This window comes from Tetrao urogallus (assembly GCF_951394365.1).
Source record: "Tetrao urogallus genome assembly, chromosome: 15".
In the NCBI taxonomy this organism is placed as follows: Eukaryota; Metazoa; Chordata; class Aves; order Galliformes; family Phasianidae; genus Tetrao; species Tetrao urogallus.
The window spans coordinates 7,374,987-7,394,165 of NC_136828.1; the positions used below are offsets into that span (position 1 = coordinate 7,374,987).

Consider the following 19,179-nt stretch of genomic DNA (forward strand, 5'->3'; position numbering starts at 1 on the left):
GAGCAGAGCCAAAATGACTCAAACACCAGATAAGTAATGAGAACCCTTGAGATTTATCAGTGGATCTCAAAGCAAAAACATTTAAAGCTCTAAGTGGGATGTAAGAATGTAAGGTAGGTGTTTTGTTCAACTGGGGTCAAGGAGAAGTTGAACCACTGGTGTTCTGGGCAGTTCTGAAGGAGACATCTTAACATACTATAATCTGGGTGGTGATGGTAGAAACATTTTTAAATGCTTGCTTTCCAATGCTAAGTTGGTAATGAAGAAAGAAGGCAACAGAAGGAGAAAATAATCAAAACATACTTTGATAATCTTTGAGCAGGTGCTGTTTAGCTATCGGCAGAAAGCAAAAATACCATCAGCTTTCACACAGAAAGCTGTGCTGAAACAGCACAGAAAACGAATTCCCAAACAACATGTGACCAAAAAAACCCAACAATCTGTATTTAAAATGAGTAAGAATCCCCAGTTTTTTGTCCACGTGGTATTTTAAGTGACAAATGAGGAATTCGAGTCTCACAGAAAAGGGCTTTTTTTTTTTCCCCTTTAAAGAAAACAAGCTCTTCTAGATGTAAATTGTGTTCCTGGTAGAAGTGATCCATAGGGCAAAGCATGGAATGAAACAGAAAAGCAAACAGCCTTTCTCTACAGAAGAGCAAGGATGTTAAGTTCGGCCACTTATTTTTGGGTCTGATAGGTATTTGGCAGATTTTACACAGAATACACATAAACTGCCAGTAATGTAGCCAAATAACATTTCCAGTTTTTCTGCTGATCTGAATAAAATCAATTTCATTGCTTTTACAGAAAGAAACACGAAGTTGGGTCTGGGGGGAGGGAGCAAGGAGGAAGTTCCCCTATCTATAGAATCACAAGATGACCAACCATGGCAAATGATTCCCTCTTCACCTGGAAAAGGCCTGGAGGATGAGGACAGGATGAACTCAGTCCATTCCCCAGCAATACACAGCAGGGAATTCCTGTTCTACAGCAGCTGGCTGAGGGTGCCCACCTCACATATTTCACAAGAACTGTTCATTGTAATATCAGCTCCCAGTACAGTTAGTAACCCCTCCCCCTTAAGTCTTCACAGCACAAAGGGAAATATAAAAACACACACATCAACATCAAGGCCATCAAGGCAAAGTAAGTAGATGAAACAGACGTTTGCTACATGACTGTGCTCAGCTGCTGGAGTTCATCACCACATCCATGAATTTCATAGCGACCTTTTTTCTTTTGTTTTTCCCCTTTCTCTCTACTAACCTCTAGAGCTCATTGCCCTGAGCTGTAACACCACTGATCGCTGCTGGATGGCATCAAACTCTTTTGCACTGGATCACAGAAAGGCTTCAGTCAGTGGCACAATGTCACAAGCTGCCATGCTAGATTTCACTTACCCTGGTCTTGAAACCGTCCAGGAACTAGAAGAGCATTAGATGCAAACACAAGCACAACAATGAAAACAGATTAACTAAGGAAAACACACTGTATCTTACCTTGCAGCAACTTCTATCACTTTCTGCAATTGCTCCCAACAGCGATGCCTGCACAGGCCACTACATGGACCTCTCCTTCCTCCCTGAAAGCAGATCTCTCTCAGCTGCACTGCTACCTTAAGGCACCCTGAAGACTACACGACACTCATGCACACACATTCTGTGGAAAGAAAACTGCATTTGTTATCTTTGCACACAGTAAAGGTTAATATAGACAGATCCCCATCATGCATAATGCAATGTCGTTCAAGCTGCATTCAGATATTAATAATTTTTATGAGGACTACATGGAATCAGGATCATTAATCAATAGAACAATAGCACAAAGCACCGGCGGGTGTTCTGACCAAGCAAAAGTGACTGTGCTCCAGAGCTGGGACAGAACGATTTGTGCTTGCAAGTGTATAAATATGTAAAACTGGGAAAACACTGACACTTAGTAGCAACTACTTAATTGAAAAAGAACAAGACACACAAAGACCAGTATTCTGACCCCTGTTGCATTATTTATAAAAAGTTATCCACAAAATGCAGCCTGCCTTTGAGAAGCGCAGTACACCCTCAACAATCATGCACAGCATATAAACAGGGCTGAGAATAACCAATATTACTTTCTAGTGCATCCAGTCTGACACAGCAAACGCAGTTTAAGTCATTCTCACATGCACAATTCTACTGTGAGCACATGGTATAGCAGAAACTTAATTCTGCAATCTCTGTATTTCAAAGACACATTTATTCCAAGTGCAGTTCCACTGTACAGGACTTACTCAGATAGTAAGGTTGTAAATCTCAGTTATTCAGGAAGAGTAAAGACACCACTCTGTTCCCATCTGCTCCAGTTTTCCCTTCCATCACAAGGCTGGAGGAAGTTAATAGCAAACTGTGGTGTTAACAGCACACACGTGGTGCGCCCAGGCAAAGGACACAGACACAAAGAATCTTCTCTACAGCACTTCCTGTACTGACCCATCATTATTACTCATCTGCACAGCAAACTGCGTTACTGAAAGTTTCTTAGCCACCCTAACGACCTCCAAGCATCAGTTGTAACAAGTCTAGTCAGTCTCTGCAGTACCAGTAATTCCTGTTTTCAAGGGGGAAAAAAAAAAACAAAACCAAACCCCACAACCAACCAAAGTTAAGCCTTTGTCAAAAACAAAGCAAGGAACGACACACCATGTTATCTTTCAAACATTTTTTTTTACTGCAAGTTCTTTGTAAATATTCAAATAGTAATTACAAAAAATACCAAAGAAAATTTCAGTCTATTCAATTTTGGAGAGTCATAATAATTTACAAAAAAATAAATAGCTTTACTCTAAAGAAGACAACTGCCTAGTATTAAGGTCAACAACATTCACAGAAGTCCACATTCTCAGAGTACTGAATATTTGGATCCATCTGGCTTACTTTGCCTTTTTCCAGCATTTTCCTCTAAAATGAGACAAATTAAAATATGAGAAATAAAACTTTTTTCTTTGCACAGAAAACTGAACATTCAACAAAGACTTCAAAAACCAGACTCCACTGCTAATCGAATTGTTAGAGCTCTGACACACAACTTGAAAAACAGAAAAACAGTTCTTTTCTTTTGGGTTTTTTTGGTGCTGGGGTATTTTTTGGCTGGTTGTTGTTGATTTTAACTACTGTTACAGAATAGCCTCCCAGAAGATTTAAGAGTCAACAGGAGCAGCATGAAGGGCGAGTTTCTTCAACGTAAGGCTAACGGTCCTTGATGTAGCAGAACTTCTATTAAAGCACAAAACTGCCAAAGCCAGGGGTATCACAGCATTACGTTGAGCCTGCAACCTCTGCTCAGGTCAGTCCTCACTTCTCAGCCCAGCCCCACAGACATAACCAGAATTCTCCACCTAAGTCAGAATTCCTGAGTGAACTGGGTGTAAAATCATGTACTGCATTCTGCAACAGACCAACTGATGCTAGAGTTGGGTTTTGGAGTGATCATCATTCCAAATATGCTTGAATACTGCTTTGAAGTTGACGTTGAGGTGCTTTTTCCACATCAGCACTACTGACATAGTGAACTTGCTGCTATACAACGTAAACACATGTAAAATCTTTAGGAGAATGCATAGAAGCATTAACCATGTACAGTAAATGCCATAATGAGAAAACCTGGCACGAGCATTACTTCACAAGAAGAAAATCTTTGGACGTTAGGACTATATGCCACAAAATGTTCCAAGTGCGTATCACAATAGATGGCTCATCAAATGAGGAATCAGCAAAGTAAATAACTAGCATTTGCAAAAATACTTAAAACAAAAATGGGTTTGAGGACATAAGAACAGATGAAAAGAAAAAGCTTTCAAGAATTTCTCTGATGAATCACTCCACCTTACATTTGAGCATATAATGACAGATGTCAGGCAAGAACTAAAAGACTACAAAGTGTTTCGCAGAGTCTATACGCTTCTCCTAAAGCTGGCTAAAAATCAATAACCAGGAGAAGAAAAAAATATTGCATTTTCATGTTACTTCCACTGCTGTGCTGTGGCTGACTTCATTAGGTCTGTAACCGAATTCACACCAGCTCAGGGGAAATTACATTTGTTTGAGTGCATCACCTCCCCCTTCTCCATTCAAATCCTATGCCAATCCTGAATCTTTGGCCATGCTATAGAAAAGGCCTTTTGCCTGAAGTAGGTTGTCTGGGCTATCACACTCCACCACTTCACCTCTGTCCAGGACTAAAACTCTGTAAAACAAGAAAAAGTCACAAGAAGGTCAAAATGTCAGTGAATATGTAATATATCTAGACAGAGAAATTAACCATAACATAGCTACTCTATGCAAGGGAAGACAGTCCAGACTGAATGAGTGAAGAGAGATTTTCACCTCCATCCTTCCATCCTCACTGCAGAAGACATGTCTGGTCTACTTCTTATATAGCAGGCAGACATGAGACTTCAAGTATGCTCCGAGCCAACCAGAAAATAGGTGGCAGCACTCTCTCTCTCAAATTAAGAGCCACTGAAACATTTTAGGAGATTTTAATATTCCCCTAACACTACCACATAACTGCTGCGATGCAGCTTCTGCTGACAAAATATAAACATGAACATACAGCTCAGGGAATGCAAACATACAACTGTAACTAGGAAATTCACAAAGCAAGTCAGTACATTCAAAATCAGTGCAGTTCAAAGTGTCCTTCACCTACCTCCACCAATGCGCCAGGCACTGCAGATGCTGGCTAGGCCCTTAGGCAAGTGCTGTTGCTGCATGGCGTTACTGGCTGCCACAACCAAACTGGGTGTTAATCTGGTGACAGTGGCACACGTAATGGCTTTCTCTTATCTTTCAGTATTGACAGTGCAAAGGTGTACAAGAGCAAACAATTTTATCAGAGGTCACTCTGCTCTCTGACATATTGTGATAAAAAGGACAAGAGAGCTTACAGTTGAATTTGAGAGAAAAATCTATGCTCAACCACATCTTCACAAGGTTGCTGAAGATGATGGAGGTCAAAAAGGCAGAATCGAGTGATAAAGAAACATCAAATCAACTTCAGACAAAGGCAGCAACTTTCCCTCTGATTCCTTATGCTGTCTGTGTCCAGTTTAGGTTATGCGCTCCCTAAAATTCTGATGCCTCTTCTATCTGTGCCTAAATTAAGGCAAGACCCAGGAATAGATTCCTGTTGCCCTTCTTGCCTCCTTTCCCCTACACAAATGGGTCAACAGCAGCATGACAGAGGAAACCGAGGAGCTTCACAAGCCAAGCACAGTGTCTGTAAGCCAGAATACAGACAACCCATCTATACCACAATTTCAGCAGCAACGTGGAGAGAGAGCTAAAAATATGCTGGTCAACACAGATAAGCATCACTGTGCTAGGTGAAAGTAGAACACACTGTACATCACACACACCATTCCTCAGGACAGAAACAGTAAAAAGTATTACTTTACCTTGTATAGTCCATGATTGTGTTCAGACGATGTGCTATAGTTAAAACAGTACATTCTTCAAATTGAGATTTTATTGTTGACTGTATGAGGTTATCTGTCTCAAGATCAACAGCAGCTGTGGCTTCATCTAGAACCAGGATTTTGGACTTCCTGAGCAGAGCTCGCGCCAGGCACACCAGCTGGCGCTGTCCCACACTGCACAGATGGGAGAAACGAGAGAGAGCAGCCACAAAAAAGTCACAGTAAGTTCAGTGCTCTTTTCCAAAGCGCAGCAAAGCAGGTAACATCAGTCTTACTGCTTCACTATGAAGTATATAACAGCAACTTAACCACAACATCCTTCTCATAATAAAGTATAGGCAATGTAGTAAGAGTACATTACAAATGGTCTAGATCACTAGAATGAGTGTATTGTTAAAAACTGCACTTCAAATGGTTTTTACAGACTGAATGCATAACTCTGTTACAGTGCTAAAAGCAAGCTAACTACTCCCCATAGAAAAGCCACGTCACTTGAGCACAAGCCATCATTAGTTCAGAACCTACTATAAATAGCAGGCTGCTACCAAAATCCTTTCCAAGACTCTGCAAGCTGGGAAGTCAAATATCACAGAGTTCTGAGTATTCCTTAAATTTAATTCCCAAACTTCAGAGTTTAAAGCCTGTTCAATAAAACCTAACTGGCTGGCTGCCTGGTCATGCATTAAGAATTCCTCCCCAGATTCTCATTAACAATTAAAATAAACAACTACCAACAACAACCACCCCCCACAAAAAAACCAACCAACACTGCTATTGCTAGATTCCAGGTACCTTTTGCTCAAAGTGAGCTTTAAGTGTTCTGTAAGTGCAGCTGCAGTACAGCTGAAGTCTAGCTGCAGATTAGAGACCACACACACACTTCTCAGTTCATACTTAACTCTTAAGGCAAGCACCACTTTCTCTTTTAAGCTTACCTGAGGTTTTCTCCACCTTCAGAACATTCATGATGGAGTTTATCAGGAAGGGATGACACAAAATTTTTCAAGTGAGCCAATTCCAAAGATCTCCAAATGTCTTCATCAGAGTGTTGGTCAAAAGGATCAAGATTCATACGCAGAGAACCAGAAAATAATATTGGATCCTACTCATAGAAAGACATAATTGACAATCCATGCAGAACACAGCAGTGCTCCAAAATTTTTTCTTAAATAGTGAAAGGAAAACAACTTGTGCAGCTGCAGTTGCAAGCAAGCCAATCTACTGAATTAAGGAGTTAGATTCACTTTTTCAGGCACTGGGCTAGACTGGATGGTTATATGCAGACCTCTGTGAGTGAGGAGTGCTGCATATCTCATGATGCTTCAAGGTCAAAATCCCAATAGTGCACATAAAGCCTGAAATAGCAACACAAAATCCCAGGCCTTTATAACTGGACTACACAATAACTTAATTCTATTTCTAAGAAGTACAGAACTAGCATCAGTCAACACTGAGTTTAGATAAACTCCAGCAGGCCCTCCACAACTGGCAACACTCAAGACATTATTTCTCCCCTACTGGTCAAGAGAAAAACAATTTGTAGGTTACCATGGGACCCCGAGCAGCTGTTCAGCTGGGATGAGACTTTCTACTCAGGCTAAGCTGGCTACAGCGTTTACATCGTTAGCATGGGGTGCTGACAATGCCCAAGTGCCTAAAGACCATGGTTTTACTTCCACCCCATAACTCAGTCATAGCCAAGATCCTAAATGTTACCCAGCACAAGCAACCAAAGACAGTCTGGGTAAAAAAATGTTTTTAAGTGCATGAAAGAGCACTTAAGTAAATAGTAAAATGACTCAATTTCACAGCTACAGATCAGAAAAGGAATAAGTATATTCCCTCCAGTCCACTGCAGAAAGCACACTGTTACAGTATGAGCTCTGGTAGCGTCAGAATTTTATACCTACCTGAGGAATTATGGTTATCTTGAACCGCAAGTCATGGAGCCCTATCTTTGCAATATTAATTCCATCAATAATAATTTCTCCTTCAGCTGCTTCGTTGATCCGAAATAAGCCTAAAGTAAGCGAGGATTTTCCAGCTCCTGTTCTTCCAACTATTCCTATCTGGTAGAAAGAAATACAGAAAGATCTTACACTAGGACAGAGTTAAAGCATTTCCAAGACTCCATCCAAAGTAAACTTTGTTGAAAGCTTGCTGTATTTCTTGGGCTATCAATCCCCAAAAATAGTGCAACTAGCAGAAGCTAATCTAACAGGAACAAAAATAAATAAATCACAGGCTATGGAAATAAAAGTCTGCAATCCACTCACAGAATTATTCAATTTTACAGAAAGGCAGATGCAATCAGGAAGAGAAGGTAGAAGATGTCCTAACCATTCTATTTTTCTCTCATGCTTCACGGTCAAATTTCTGATTTGGCCTTTATTTTCTCTTCTTTGAATTGAAAGAAAGCAAATTCATAGCAAAAGCACTCAGTTTCATACTATATGTTCTGCTTCCCAGTCAGGCTGAAGTCTTTGATTCTTTTCTCTTTTTATTAAAATGTGATTTTTTTGTTGATGTATCTCTCACCATCTGCATTTTCTATTTAGCCCTTTTGTAGTATTCTGCCCACATTTGTATGTAGAAAGCATGCACTCATGAGAAAAATAAAAATAAAAATGCAAATACATAGTTGGATACCACAACTAAAGAGGCCTGACAGTAGATGCGTCTCTCAGGTACGCTGCATGCTATCAGGCCACACTACATTATTAGACATCAAACAATCCACTCAGGTCCGAGGTGTATGTGGGCATATGTGAGAGTATTCAGCAGATAGGCACACAAATCTATCTCCATCAGAATTTTGCCAAATCCAGACAATCTGGCAAGAGCTCCCTGCAGCTGCCAGTTACATTAAGACTGATCTAAAGAAGCACTTCTTGTTCTAAAGGACCTAAGACTATTAGCACAGGAAGGAGCGAGGCCCCTCTTTGGCTTACATGTGCATATTTACAATACAGTAATAGTCTGCTATTAATTCAAAGTCATTACCTTCTCACCCCCATTTATGGTGATGTTTATATTTTTCAGAACCAAATCCAAGTCTTCCCGGTAACGTAAACCAAAGCCTCGAAACTCGACCTTCCCCTCCTCAGGCCAGGTGTTTGCTGGGGCAGCTTCTTCAATACTCCACTCAGCCTGAAACAACCACACAAGCATTTCTAATCACCTCTTCTCTTAACTGGGCACAGGCTCAGAGGACTTAAAAGCAATTAAGAAAAATCCTTGTTACTGTGTAACTTGCAAAAGGAACTGTGATGATGATGATAATGGAAAAAAAAGGAAAAAGATGCCTGAAGACAGACGAAACGGTGTACGCAGCCAAAGAGGAGCCTGGGGAACTGTGCACTGTAGCCAAAAGGGACACAACTACAGATGTGATGACTTCACAGGCAATATGAATCAAAACACAAAGGTAGCTCCTCTTCACTCTGCCTCACTGAGTGCAAAAATGGAAACATGCAAATTAAAAAAAAACTGTGAAGCACTTAAAAACTAAACCACATTTGCACAGACTCTCTGGTTAACCCAAGGCAGAACAGCAAGTTTCCTGAATAGGAAGGTATAAATTTTGCTGCATACACTCCAGAAACACCCACAGGAACTATGCTGTGGTACACTAAGTGTTCTCTGTGGAGCACTAAGATACATCCTGCTCTTACAGGGCAATGAGAGCTCTAAGCAACATCAACTTCCTCAGCTCAGAGGTCATGTCCAGTTGCACTCTGCAACCCATTTACCAAGTTGTGGGTGAGAACTCAGAAGACGGTGCTGCTTTCTAAACAGAACTAAGTGGCAGCTTTAGTCCAAAACACTGGTCCAAAGGCACGAGGGAGGGCGAACTGAAAGGTCTGACAAGGAAGAAGACACTTTTCAACAGGACATCACCTCAACCAAGCGAGTTTTCCTGCTGACCATGGTACATGAGACCTGGCAACTTGGACTCACAGAGCATCAAAATGGAACATCAATGTCCTGACACCCAGGAGTCTGCCATTTTTGCTGTCTTCCATAGATGAGCTCAAAGCGAGGCAAGGACTTGCAGTCTCAACCTCTGTAGGCGAGTTATGGTGAATGTGAAAACTGGAGGTAATCCAGAGCACAGGAGTCCTGCCTCAGGGCATCATCTTCAAATAAATACTGCTCCAGAGATAATGCAGGGTTGATCGCTTCATTGGGATGGTGTTTATGTAACATACACCAAGCCTGTCTAATGAGTACAATTGAAACATTTCAGTAACAGCTGAAGATGTTCTAGATGAAAAGGAATAAAGCCTTAAGGTAACTGTAGTTCCCTTACAGTCTTGTTCAAGCTACCCAGTTAGGCTGCATGTAACCATGTCAAATGACACAACTGCAAGTCCTGGGAAACATCAAACGTTAACTGTGGTGAACAACTCACTGTACCTCCTTCTCCATTTCAGCATATTCTTTGACTCTTTCTACAGCAACAATGTTAGTTTCCAGATCAGAAGTCATACGAACTAGCCAGTTTAAGTATGCTGTAATCTGCAAGAAAAAAATTTAAAAAACAGATTACACCAAACAATTTTTAAAAATTCTATGTACATTACTTTCTCTCTGAAGTCTGAACAAGATTTAGCTTTCTGATGCAGCCACGGTTGTTTATTTTAATTAAGGTGTAATTACCTGCAGTGAGTAGGACACTGAAAGACCAACCAGTCCTGGACTGAGCTTGTTGCGTGCAATCACTGCAAACAGTGCTGCAAAGAGAACAATACAGTTCCCCACAAACTCCAGACGTACCGCCAACCATCTGCAACACAGGAAGACATCACACATCTTTCAGTAACATCCAAAGACAATTATAAATCCAGTGAGCTATTGTTCTGTCACATATCTTGTTTTTAAGAAGATTAGTAACATGGCATCTGAGTACTGCCAGTGACACAGGCACTGTAAGGCACCTGATGTTCTGCTCCAGCAGCATGCAAAAGGCATACAGAATTAAACGAACCATTCAGAGACATTAATTCCTGTTTAAGTTCAGAAAGCACATGTGGTTACATCGGAACAGATGAAGCACGACTTTTAAAAATACTACCCAGATGTAAGGCAGGAACTATAAACAAGAATTAACCTTAATTCCATCAAACAAGTTTAAAAAACAGGTATATTCACAAAGATTGCCTTACCTGGGACAAATACACTGACAGGTGATTGACAAGGCACAGAGGCAACAAAACCATACCCTCTCTCTTCATAAACATCTCTCAATATTACAATCCCACCATTACCTGTTTGCAACAATGCTTGGATAATAAGCTTTCTGATTTCCATCCACTTTCATGTCATTCTGCTTTATAAAACGTTTCTGCTCTTCAAAGGCTCGAATTACACTGACTCCCAGAAGGGTCTCATTGAAGTGAGAATACACAGGAGAGCGACTGACAGATTCAAGGCGTTTGAGCTGGCGAGAAGTGGCCACATAAAATCTCTGCAAATCAGAAAATTTGAAAATATGAAAATTGAGGTTATATCCAGATTGCATTTGACACAACTAAGGGAATCACATGAGAGCTCCCAGCTCTCTGGACTGTCAGTAACAAACATTCAACTTACACAGAGAAATACAAGCCTTATCCAAAACTTCTGAGCCTGAAACAATTGCTACATACATCTTTAAACAAATACCAATCAAACTATCTCACCTAATAACCACTACCACTCACTCTTCTCTGCAAACTTACTTCAACATTACAAAATCCTGAGCCTCTAAGTCATGCCTCACTGCCCTTAAGACTTACTAGCAAAGCTTTATAGATATACTAAATCAACAGCCAAAGCGAGAAATCAGCTCCTTTTGTGTGTACTAGCTCTACCAAATACCTAACAGTAAAGCAAACTGAAGCAAGTATATCTTGCCTAAACAAGACAGGAGTGAAAGGCTGTCATAGTTTCTCTTTATCCATAAACAGTGTTCTAACAAAATGGGCATGTCAGCAGAAATGCATACACAAGCCTCTAAAAGCTACTCTTCCATTTGAAATAAAGTTTAGAAAAGCCCACACATTTTACATATATGGGCTCTAAGCAACAAGCTACACAGTTTGCCACAAAATTTGATGGCATTTTTGTAATGGCCGCTTAGGTAATAAAGGATTAACTTTTGCACACAGAAGTCATTTTACACTTGAAAACATAAGGAGATGATCTGGTAAAGTCAGCTAATTCCATAAATCATGCAAAGCACCATCAGCTAAGAATGACGCCAGGTAAACATTCAAATCCATCCTAGCCCACCATCTTACATAGAGGATAAGTAATTTTTGGTCCAGCTGACAATGGCCAGCACCTCCTACCTGCACAAGCAAGTAGACAAGTCCCAGAGGTGGAATAATGACAGCAGCTATAGGGGTGGCCAGCAAAATGATGATACAAGCCCCAATCACATTAAATGTTGAGCCCATGAACATCTTGATGATTGGTGGAATGGTAGAGTCAATGGTATCGATCTCCTTAGAGAAACGGTTCACCAAATTTCCACTGGGTGTACGTTCAAAGAAACTCATTGGAGACCTGAGGACATTGTGCAGCAGGTCAAGGTGCAGGTGCTGTGAAGCAAATATTCCTCCTATTGACACAGCCATTGAGTAGCCAAACACAGCAATACCTGGAAAAGAAGATTTGGTTCTTAACTGCTCTCAACTCCCACACAAAAAACTTCCCTCCATTTTGTCATCACTTAGAATTGGGACAGCTCCAGTACAATAATCCTGGGATTTGGAGTTCATTACAGCTAGATTCGGTGATTATTCAAAAGCTTTTTCAGTGAAAACAGCACTTTACTCTCATGGGAGAATTTGTTTCTCCACTACCAAAACAGTAATATTTGAGCACCTTCCCTGAGTAAACGGCACTTGATTTTAAGGTGCATATAATTTTTATTAGGATTTTTATGACAACTGTAAAGAGGGCTGTTGCACACCTTACTTTGGGTATTATAATTCATGCTAAAAAAAATTTGACCACAAAAAGGACACAAAAAAGCCCACTGAGCTGGCCTCTCCATGGTGCCTTTGTCTTTATATGACCAAAAAAACCAACAAACCAACAACCCACAACCCACTTGGTCTCAGCAAACTGCTGCTGCAGTTTTGGGAATATAAGGTCAACAAGAGCATCAGAAACATTCTAAGTGAGCTACTCTTAAAAAAGGTAAAAATCAGGCAAACCTTGAGAAATTCCCAGTGCTCCATATACTCCCAGTCTGACATTTGTGTACTGCTGTGTCCCATTGACAACAGGATCATCTGTCCATAAACTTAGCCAATAGTTGGAAGCCAGGGAGGCTATATGGTTACACATAAAGAGGAAAATGCTCAGAAAAGAGATATAGAGTCCAATAGCTTTCATGTATTCCCAGTATACTGTTGCCTTCACCTGTAGAGGGAGAAGAAAAAAAAAAAGTTTTCATTTTGTTTCAAAGACAACAGTTCAACTTTAAATAGAAGTTAATATTCCTTCACCAAGCCATAAAAACATGACAATTCCACCATACAAAGCCATTCCCCAGAAGCACAAGCTGTAAGACATTCTAGGGAGTTGTGCCAAACCCAATATCCCATGAGGGCAGGCAGATATCATCTTTCCATTGCATTACAACAGAAGGGGAGAGCACCGTCAGATGTAAAACACCATCAGTGGCAGAGCCAAAAACTTCACTGTGGAGTTTCAGTTTTTGTCTCTTTCTTTTTACCACAAGATTATACAATAAATATAATTTAATTAAACCCTTGCTCCACAAGTTTTGTATTCTATGATCTATTTATTATAAAACAGAGGACAGGAGCAACAGCACTAGGTGCAACTACTATTCTCCCAGGAACCTCACTCTTAGGTTTCTCAGAAAGACCTGAGTATCCTGGGATCAGATACTTATGCCTACTGTGGAAACCTGGCTTAAAATTCAATGCTGAAGGACAGATTTCACTAGGTGACTTAATTTGTCACAATTCTGCAACCTTTTTCAAAAAAAGAAAAAAAAGAAAAAACAGTAAAAAACCAAGCTGCTGCAAGCTTTTTCTTTAAGTTTGGATGAGGTCAGCCTTATCATCCTTTCTGCGAGCAAATGTGGGGTCCATCTCTGGGAACAAAGGACACAATAATACTTCAATGAAGTTCTATGGAACAGGAGGCAATCTACTCAGCCCTTTCTCACTCCAGCTGTGTGTTTAGAAGCCATTTTTTCCGAGTCATGTTGATTTTTCTGAAACTGAAATAGAGCACAGAAAGTGGGAGCAGGAGATCTTACCCTCCCAGTCTTTGCTGTGTCAGCCTCTGTCAGTTTCCAGGAATTCTTCTCTGCAAGAGGCTTCTGTAGCTCTGCTGTGCTGCTCTGGTGCTGTGACTTCCCAGTTTCTCTGCTGTATGTGGAGGAGTTACTGAGCTGCCTGTTTAAAAATACATTTTTTTTTTTTTTTTTTTACTTGGAAAATACAGGCCAGGTGTTTACTTCACAGAAAGACTCAAAGGGCCTACAGCTACAAGTGACTCGTTTGCATTACTCATAATAATCAATCTCCTAATCAGCCATCACCTTCCAAGTGATTACCACTGGTCCTCTCCCCTCTGCACAGTGCACTTCTAACCCTCCCTGGGAGCATTCAGTTCTCTAGTACCCACCTTCAGATACAAGCTAACAGGTTAGGTAGTCAACCAAATTTTGGTTGAGTGATCAGACTTAGCTTCCAAAAATACAGCACCTCTAGAGTACCTGAAGACATGGAGCACCAACAGACTTGCCTCCTTCAGGCTTCTGCACCTGGCACAATACATTTTCTTCCAACAAATGCCATAAATACCAAGTTACTGCTTATCACAGCTGACTGTAAGGACAGGAAATTGGGAAGCAAAAAAAAAAAAAAGGGAAAAAAAAGGAAGAAGCAAAAAACAAACCGATGCATCAGCTTTCCAGGGGCTTCATTCACAAGGACTCCATTTTCTACAGGCCTTCCTTCCTTTCCAGATGGACTATTTGCATCTGAGGGAGAAAAAAATATGAAGCAAAAAAGAAAATATGAAAGTGATAGTGATGAGATACAGTGGTTGAATCGCAGTAATAAATGCTAGGTGCAGTCCTGGTGTGCAAATAAACAGTAAAACACAAAGTATTTGCATGTGCTAACAGATAATTGATCAGATGAACATATCAGTTTAGTCCCACCCCAAAAGGATTAGTTGACAACATAGAGAAGATTTATTTTTTTGTTTTCCTACAATTATAGGTCAGTAATAATAATTTAATATAATTGTGAGAACATACTTGATGTTAAAGCACAAAATACCAAGTTGCACTATGACTCACTCTGGGAAAAAAAAAAAAAAAAAAAAAAAAAACCAACACTCCAACCAACTTCTGCTTCTCAAACCATGTGTTCAATACAGTTAAGTCAGTTAACTTCAGTACAGTTAAGTTCAAAGTTAATTCAGAATTTGTTACAAAATATTTTGCATTTTATAGAGTCTATGCAAACAGAAAAAAGCTCAACTGCATCTATTAAAGAGATCTGCAGAACAGTGTAGATTTTAGAATCTGAAATAAAAACATGAGAAATCTTCACGTTTTTATAAGAAAGCAAAACATGTATAAATAAGATCATCAGTACCCTAAGGATGGGCTGCTTGAACTTAAAACTGTTCTGCAAAACTTTAAAAACCCAAAGCTAAACAGTTCAGTGTGGTCCAAAAGGAGGAAGAAAAAAAAAAGAGCAGAAACAATGGCAAAAGTGAAAGCTTCAATTATTCAGTTCACATTTTTAAAAGAAATCTGAGACCATTGGTTATTTTAAGCACTTGATGTGTTATCTTTTATAGGGGTCCCATATGAAAAACACCACATTGCTGTAGAGCATCACTGAAGCTCTAAACCCACAGGAACATAAGAAAACCACAAGTAAACCAGCCTTCTTTAACAGCTCTTAATTTGATGCATTGTTATAGGCTGCAAAGATTTCATACATAAACTACATTCACCTTTTGAGAGAGAAATGTACTGAAGATTGTCATAGTAAGTCCAGAATATAAAATATTAAATACACAAAAACAAAAGAGACCTTCATGCCTCTTTCGTTACACTCCTTAATCAGGGGTGGGAGATGCACCTTTCAAGTTCATTTGAAGCTTCCCTATGAAAATGTTTGAGATACAGAATCACTGCTGGTGAATTAGTTACCTACAAGTCAGCGTGTGAATTACCGTACACAGAGGTTACGTACAAACCAAGCAAATATCTTGTTATGTACATGAAATTCTTCTAACCATGACTCGATCTCTTTTGTCAGTGAAGTAGTCACTAGTATTGCTCCACCACAAGCACTAGTAAAAGCCACAAGGCAAAATAGCAGTTACCTGTTTCCAGAAGTTGAATTGTTCTTTCTAAAGAAGGATCCGAGTCTAAAAGCATATATAATTAACTTTTTCCAGAACACAACCATTTTCAACCTTCACAAGCATAAAGGCATTAAAGCAGCACAACCTAAACCATAAATACAAGCAGACGCTCAAGGCAGAATCAAATTCATTGAAACGGATCTTTTTAATCCCGGTCCTTGGATTAAAACAAAAAAGGCAGCCTTAAGGGGAAAAAAAAATCCAAACCATATGGCTGTAAGCAACAGATCAGTAATTTTCCTTCTACATATGCACTAATGAGGGCGGGGGAGCAGAAATAAAAAGGCAGCTCCAAGGCAATCTCAAATTACCACAGAAAAATCCTAGAACATACAAGCAACTACGATATGAGTCTTCCTCAATGGCATGGAAGAGATATCATTTAAGAAGCTTAGAGACTGCCTATTCTTAGCAATGAAGGTGCGTATCATCATGTTTTAAGAGTGACAACTTTTGACCACATAGGTGCACCTCCAAGAAGTGCAATGAAGCTGTGCAGGGACTGGAGCACAGCCCTGTTGGGAGGAGCTGAAGGACCTGGGATCATTCAGTCTGGAGAAGAGGCTCAGGGGAGACCTTACAGCTCTCTGCCATTCCCTCAAAGGAGGTTATGGTGAGTTGGGGGTCAGCCTCTTCTCCCAAGTAACACTGACAGGACAAGAGGGAATGGCCTTAAGTTGCACCAGGGGAGGTTCAGGTTGGATACCAGGAAATTTACTTTCGGAAGGAGTGGTGATACGTTGGCACAGGCTGCACAGGGAGGTGGTAGAGTCACTGTCCCTGGAGGTGTTCAAGAAAAGCTTAGATGTAGCACTGAGGGACGTGGTTTGAGGGCAGAGGTGATGGGTTGACAGTTGGACTAGATGCTTTCAGTGGTCTTTTCCAACCTTAATGATTCTATGATCACCCAGCATGGCTAGATTAGTGAAAACCACGAGATTCTAAGCATCTTGGCACCTTGTGTACCTCACACTGAGTCAGTTATTTACTTAGGCCATTTGAGGCAGAGAATACAGCTGGATTTTACCTTACCAGAGAGAACAGAAAAGCTGAATTTTGCTAAAAGGTAAATGAATTTAAGAGGAAGTCAGATTACTTCCTGACCCAGACAGGTGCTTCCTGAACTAACACTCACATCTAGATTCCACAAGGACATTTAGATCAGAGCCAACAGATCTCACTATTTACCTCTTCACTTTCCAGAAGCCAAAGGAGGGAAGCACCCATCCATTCCATTGTACATTCCATTGTACGGGCACTGTACAAGCCATCCTATCTATCAAATGCAGTGCTCTTGAGCCCAACTCAGCTTCATACTGTTAGAAAGAAGCACAGCCATAAAACATGGGTGTGCTCTGTGCTCAGAGACAGCAGTGACTGTGAAGGTACCGTGCTTTTTCTTGTAGATATGAAACCTCAGCCCCTACAGCAGAAGCATGTATTTTTATTATCAAACACACACTCTACTACTTAGTGTATGATGCACAGACACTGAGCTGGTAAGCTACCTTATTTTCAAACTCAGGATTCAATAAATTGCTTCCCAGCTGTAGAAGGAAGGACAAAATATTACTTGTTTTTACAAAGATCAAGCATGGTGATGTGAATACTGCTAACATCATATGTTTTCCATAAAGCAAATTTCAGCTCTGCAGGACAAGAAGCAGAATTTGGGGAATTAAGTCCACAGAATTACGTAAGAAGAAAAAAACAACAACAACAACAACAAAAACTACAACAATCCAGACTCAACAGTTTTCAGAGTAATTTTACTCCCATTATTCCCCACACCAAAGACAAGTTGTGCAGACAATCCTCACAAAATCTGAGTTGAAACACCTTCCAGTTTTAACGGCACCAGAGTCACAGACCTGAATGTTGGGGGACAGCCTACCCATATTGCTCCACCTCAAGTAAAGTCCAGATAATGTAGAAAAGATTTAGAATTGTTACTTGTGCTGTACTGTATACTTTATCTTTCAGACACTGCAGTCAAGATTAAAGATAAACCAAACAGTTAAAAAAATTAGGAGGGTTGCTCCAGAAGTAATGCCTCCTGTTTTATTATGTCAGCCCATGACATCAGAAGTAGATGTTGGTGGGATGGCAGCAGAGGTTGAACCTTCCCACCAACATCCCATCGCATGTTGTTGCTGTGTGACAGCAGCAGAGGGGCACTCTGACACAACGGCATCTGACGTGGAAGGGTGGATAAAGCAAAGGGGTGGAACTGAATTCCTCCACATGGAAAAGGGGACACCCACTGACATTCATGGACGCTTGCTGAACACTGATGGAGTCCAAACAGTGGGTGTAGCACAGTGAGGCACCAGTAGTGCATTTCAGCAGTGGCAACAGTGACAAGGGGGGCACCTCTGCTCATACAGACTTTTAGAAGCACAGCACACAGTTCTTGTACATTTTTGCCAGTGATGAACCATTAATGACTATGATGATGACTAAGTTGAAAACTAGCATTTTGCAGCTGAGAATGTGCTCTATCAAATAATGTTAACGTGCTCTTCGTATCTCTTGTTGTTTCCATGCAACAGATGGATTAATTAAGAAGCACTACTTTCAGAGCTACCTACTTATTTAAACCTTACAATGTACTTCTGTAAGTTTTACTTTTCCTCCTCACAAACACACTAAAAATAGCTCCAGGCTTTGCAAGGACAAACTGAAGTTATGAAGAAGCCACTTGGGAACAACAACAGAAAACCCAACAGTAAAACTCCTGGCTCCAAGCCCTTTAAAACAAAAATCTGCATCTGCTACTGTAAACAGTTTGTATGAGAAATACAGGGAAAACAGTGGTAAGACAGGTAGTTGCAAAGTAACCACTTACAACATCCAAAACAAGAGGTTTTGCAGTTACAGTTCCCAGTCTGGAAGGGGAAGGTGTGACCAGAGCACAGCCATGAATCCACACAAACCCAACTGGCCAGACTACTAGCATCATCAGCAAATCAGCCATACTAAAAGTCAGAGAATGGAACAACTACCAAAAGCAAGACAAACGTAGGTACTTTTTTAATGCAAAGTGGTAGTTTAATTTTAGATGCAGCTTTCCAAAGAAGCTACCTGCATAAAGAAGCAGAGGGAAAGATGTAAAAACCCCAGTTGACTCTTACTGGATCTCATAACCATTTTAATTTTGCTCTCAGTGACAGCTACTCCACTACAGGACTGTTTCATATTTTGCTAAGTTTTAAGAAAAAGAACGTGCGTTTAACCTCACAATCTCCAGTGCCCTCAAAAACCGTTTCTACCTACAGCTATAGCAAGAGAAATAGCAG

At 40.4% G+C, this 19,179-nt stretch overlaps 1 protein-coding gene across 2 annotated transcripts in view; it reads right to left on the bottom strand.

Annotated features, from left to right (window-relative positions):
• Positions 1–4,112: 4,112 nt before the first annotated feature.
• LOC306952074 (multidrug resistance-associated protein 1) overlaps positions 4,113–19,179 on the bottom strand; it is a gene marked incomplete at both ends in the record, with an annotated part of 46,332 nt that continues 31,265 nt past the window's right edge. Inside the window, 13 exons of one of the 2 annotated variants that reach the window (XM_079542713.1) lie at positions 4,113–4,221; positions 5,435–5,629; positions 6,391–6,557; positions 7,366–7,524; positions 8,459–8,605; positions 9,875–9,976; positions 10,118–10,244; positions 10,726–10,925; positions 11,791–12,101; positions 12,664–12,871; positions 13,743–13,881; positions 14,387–14,471; positions 15,839–15,883. In XM_079542713.1, coding sequence (XP_079398839.1) covers positions 4,113–4,221; positions 5,435–5,629; positions 6,391–6,557; positions 7,366–7,524; positions 8,459–8,605; positions 9,875–9,976; positions 10,118–10,244; positions 10,726–10,925; positions 11,791–12,101; positions 12,664–12,871; positions 13,743–13,881; positions 14,387–14,471; positions 15,839–15,883 — 1,994 coding nt within the window. The remainder of the gene's footprint in view (positions 4,222–5,434; positions 5,630–6,390; positions 6,558–7,365; positions 7,525–8,458; positions 8,606–9,874; positions 9,977–10,117; positions 10,245–10,725; positions 10,926–11,790; positions 12,102–12,663; positions 12,872–13,742; positions 13,882–14,386; positions 14,472–15,838; positions 15,884–19,179) is intronic. The other variant, XM_079542714.1, reaches the window with a different exon arrangement.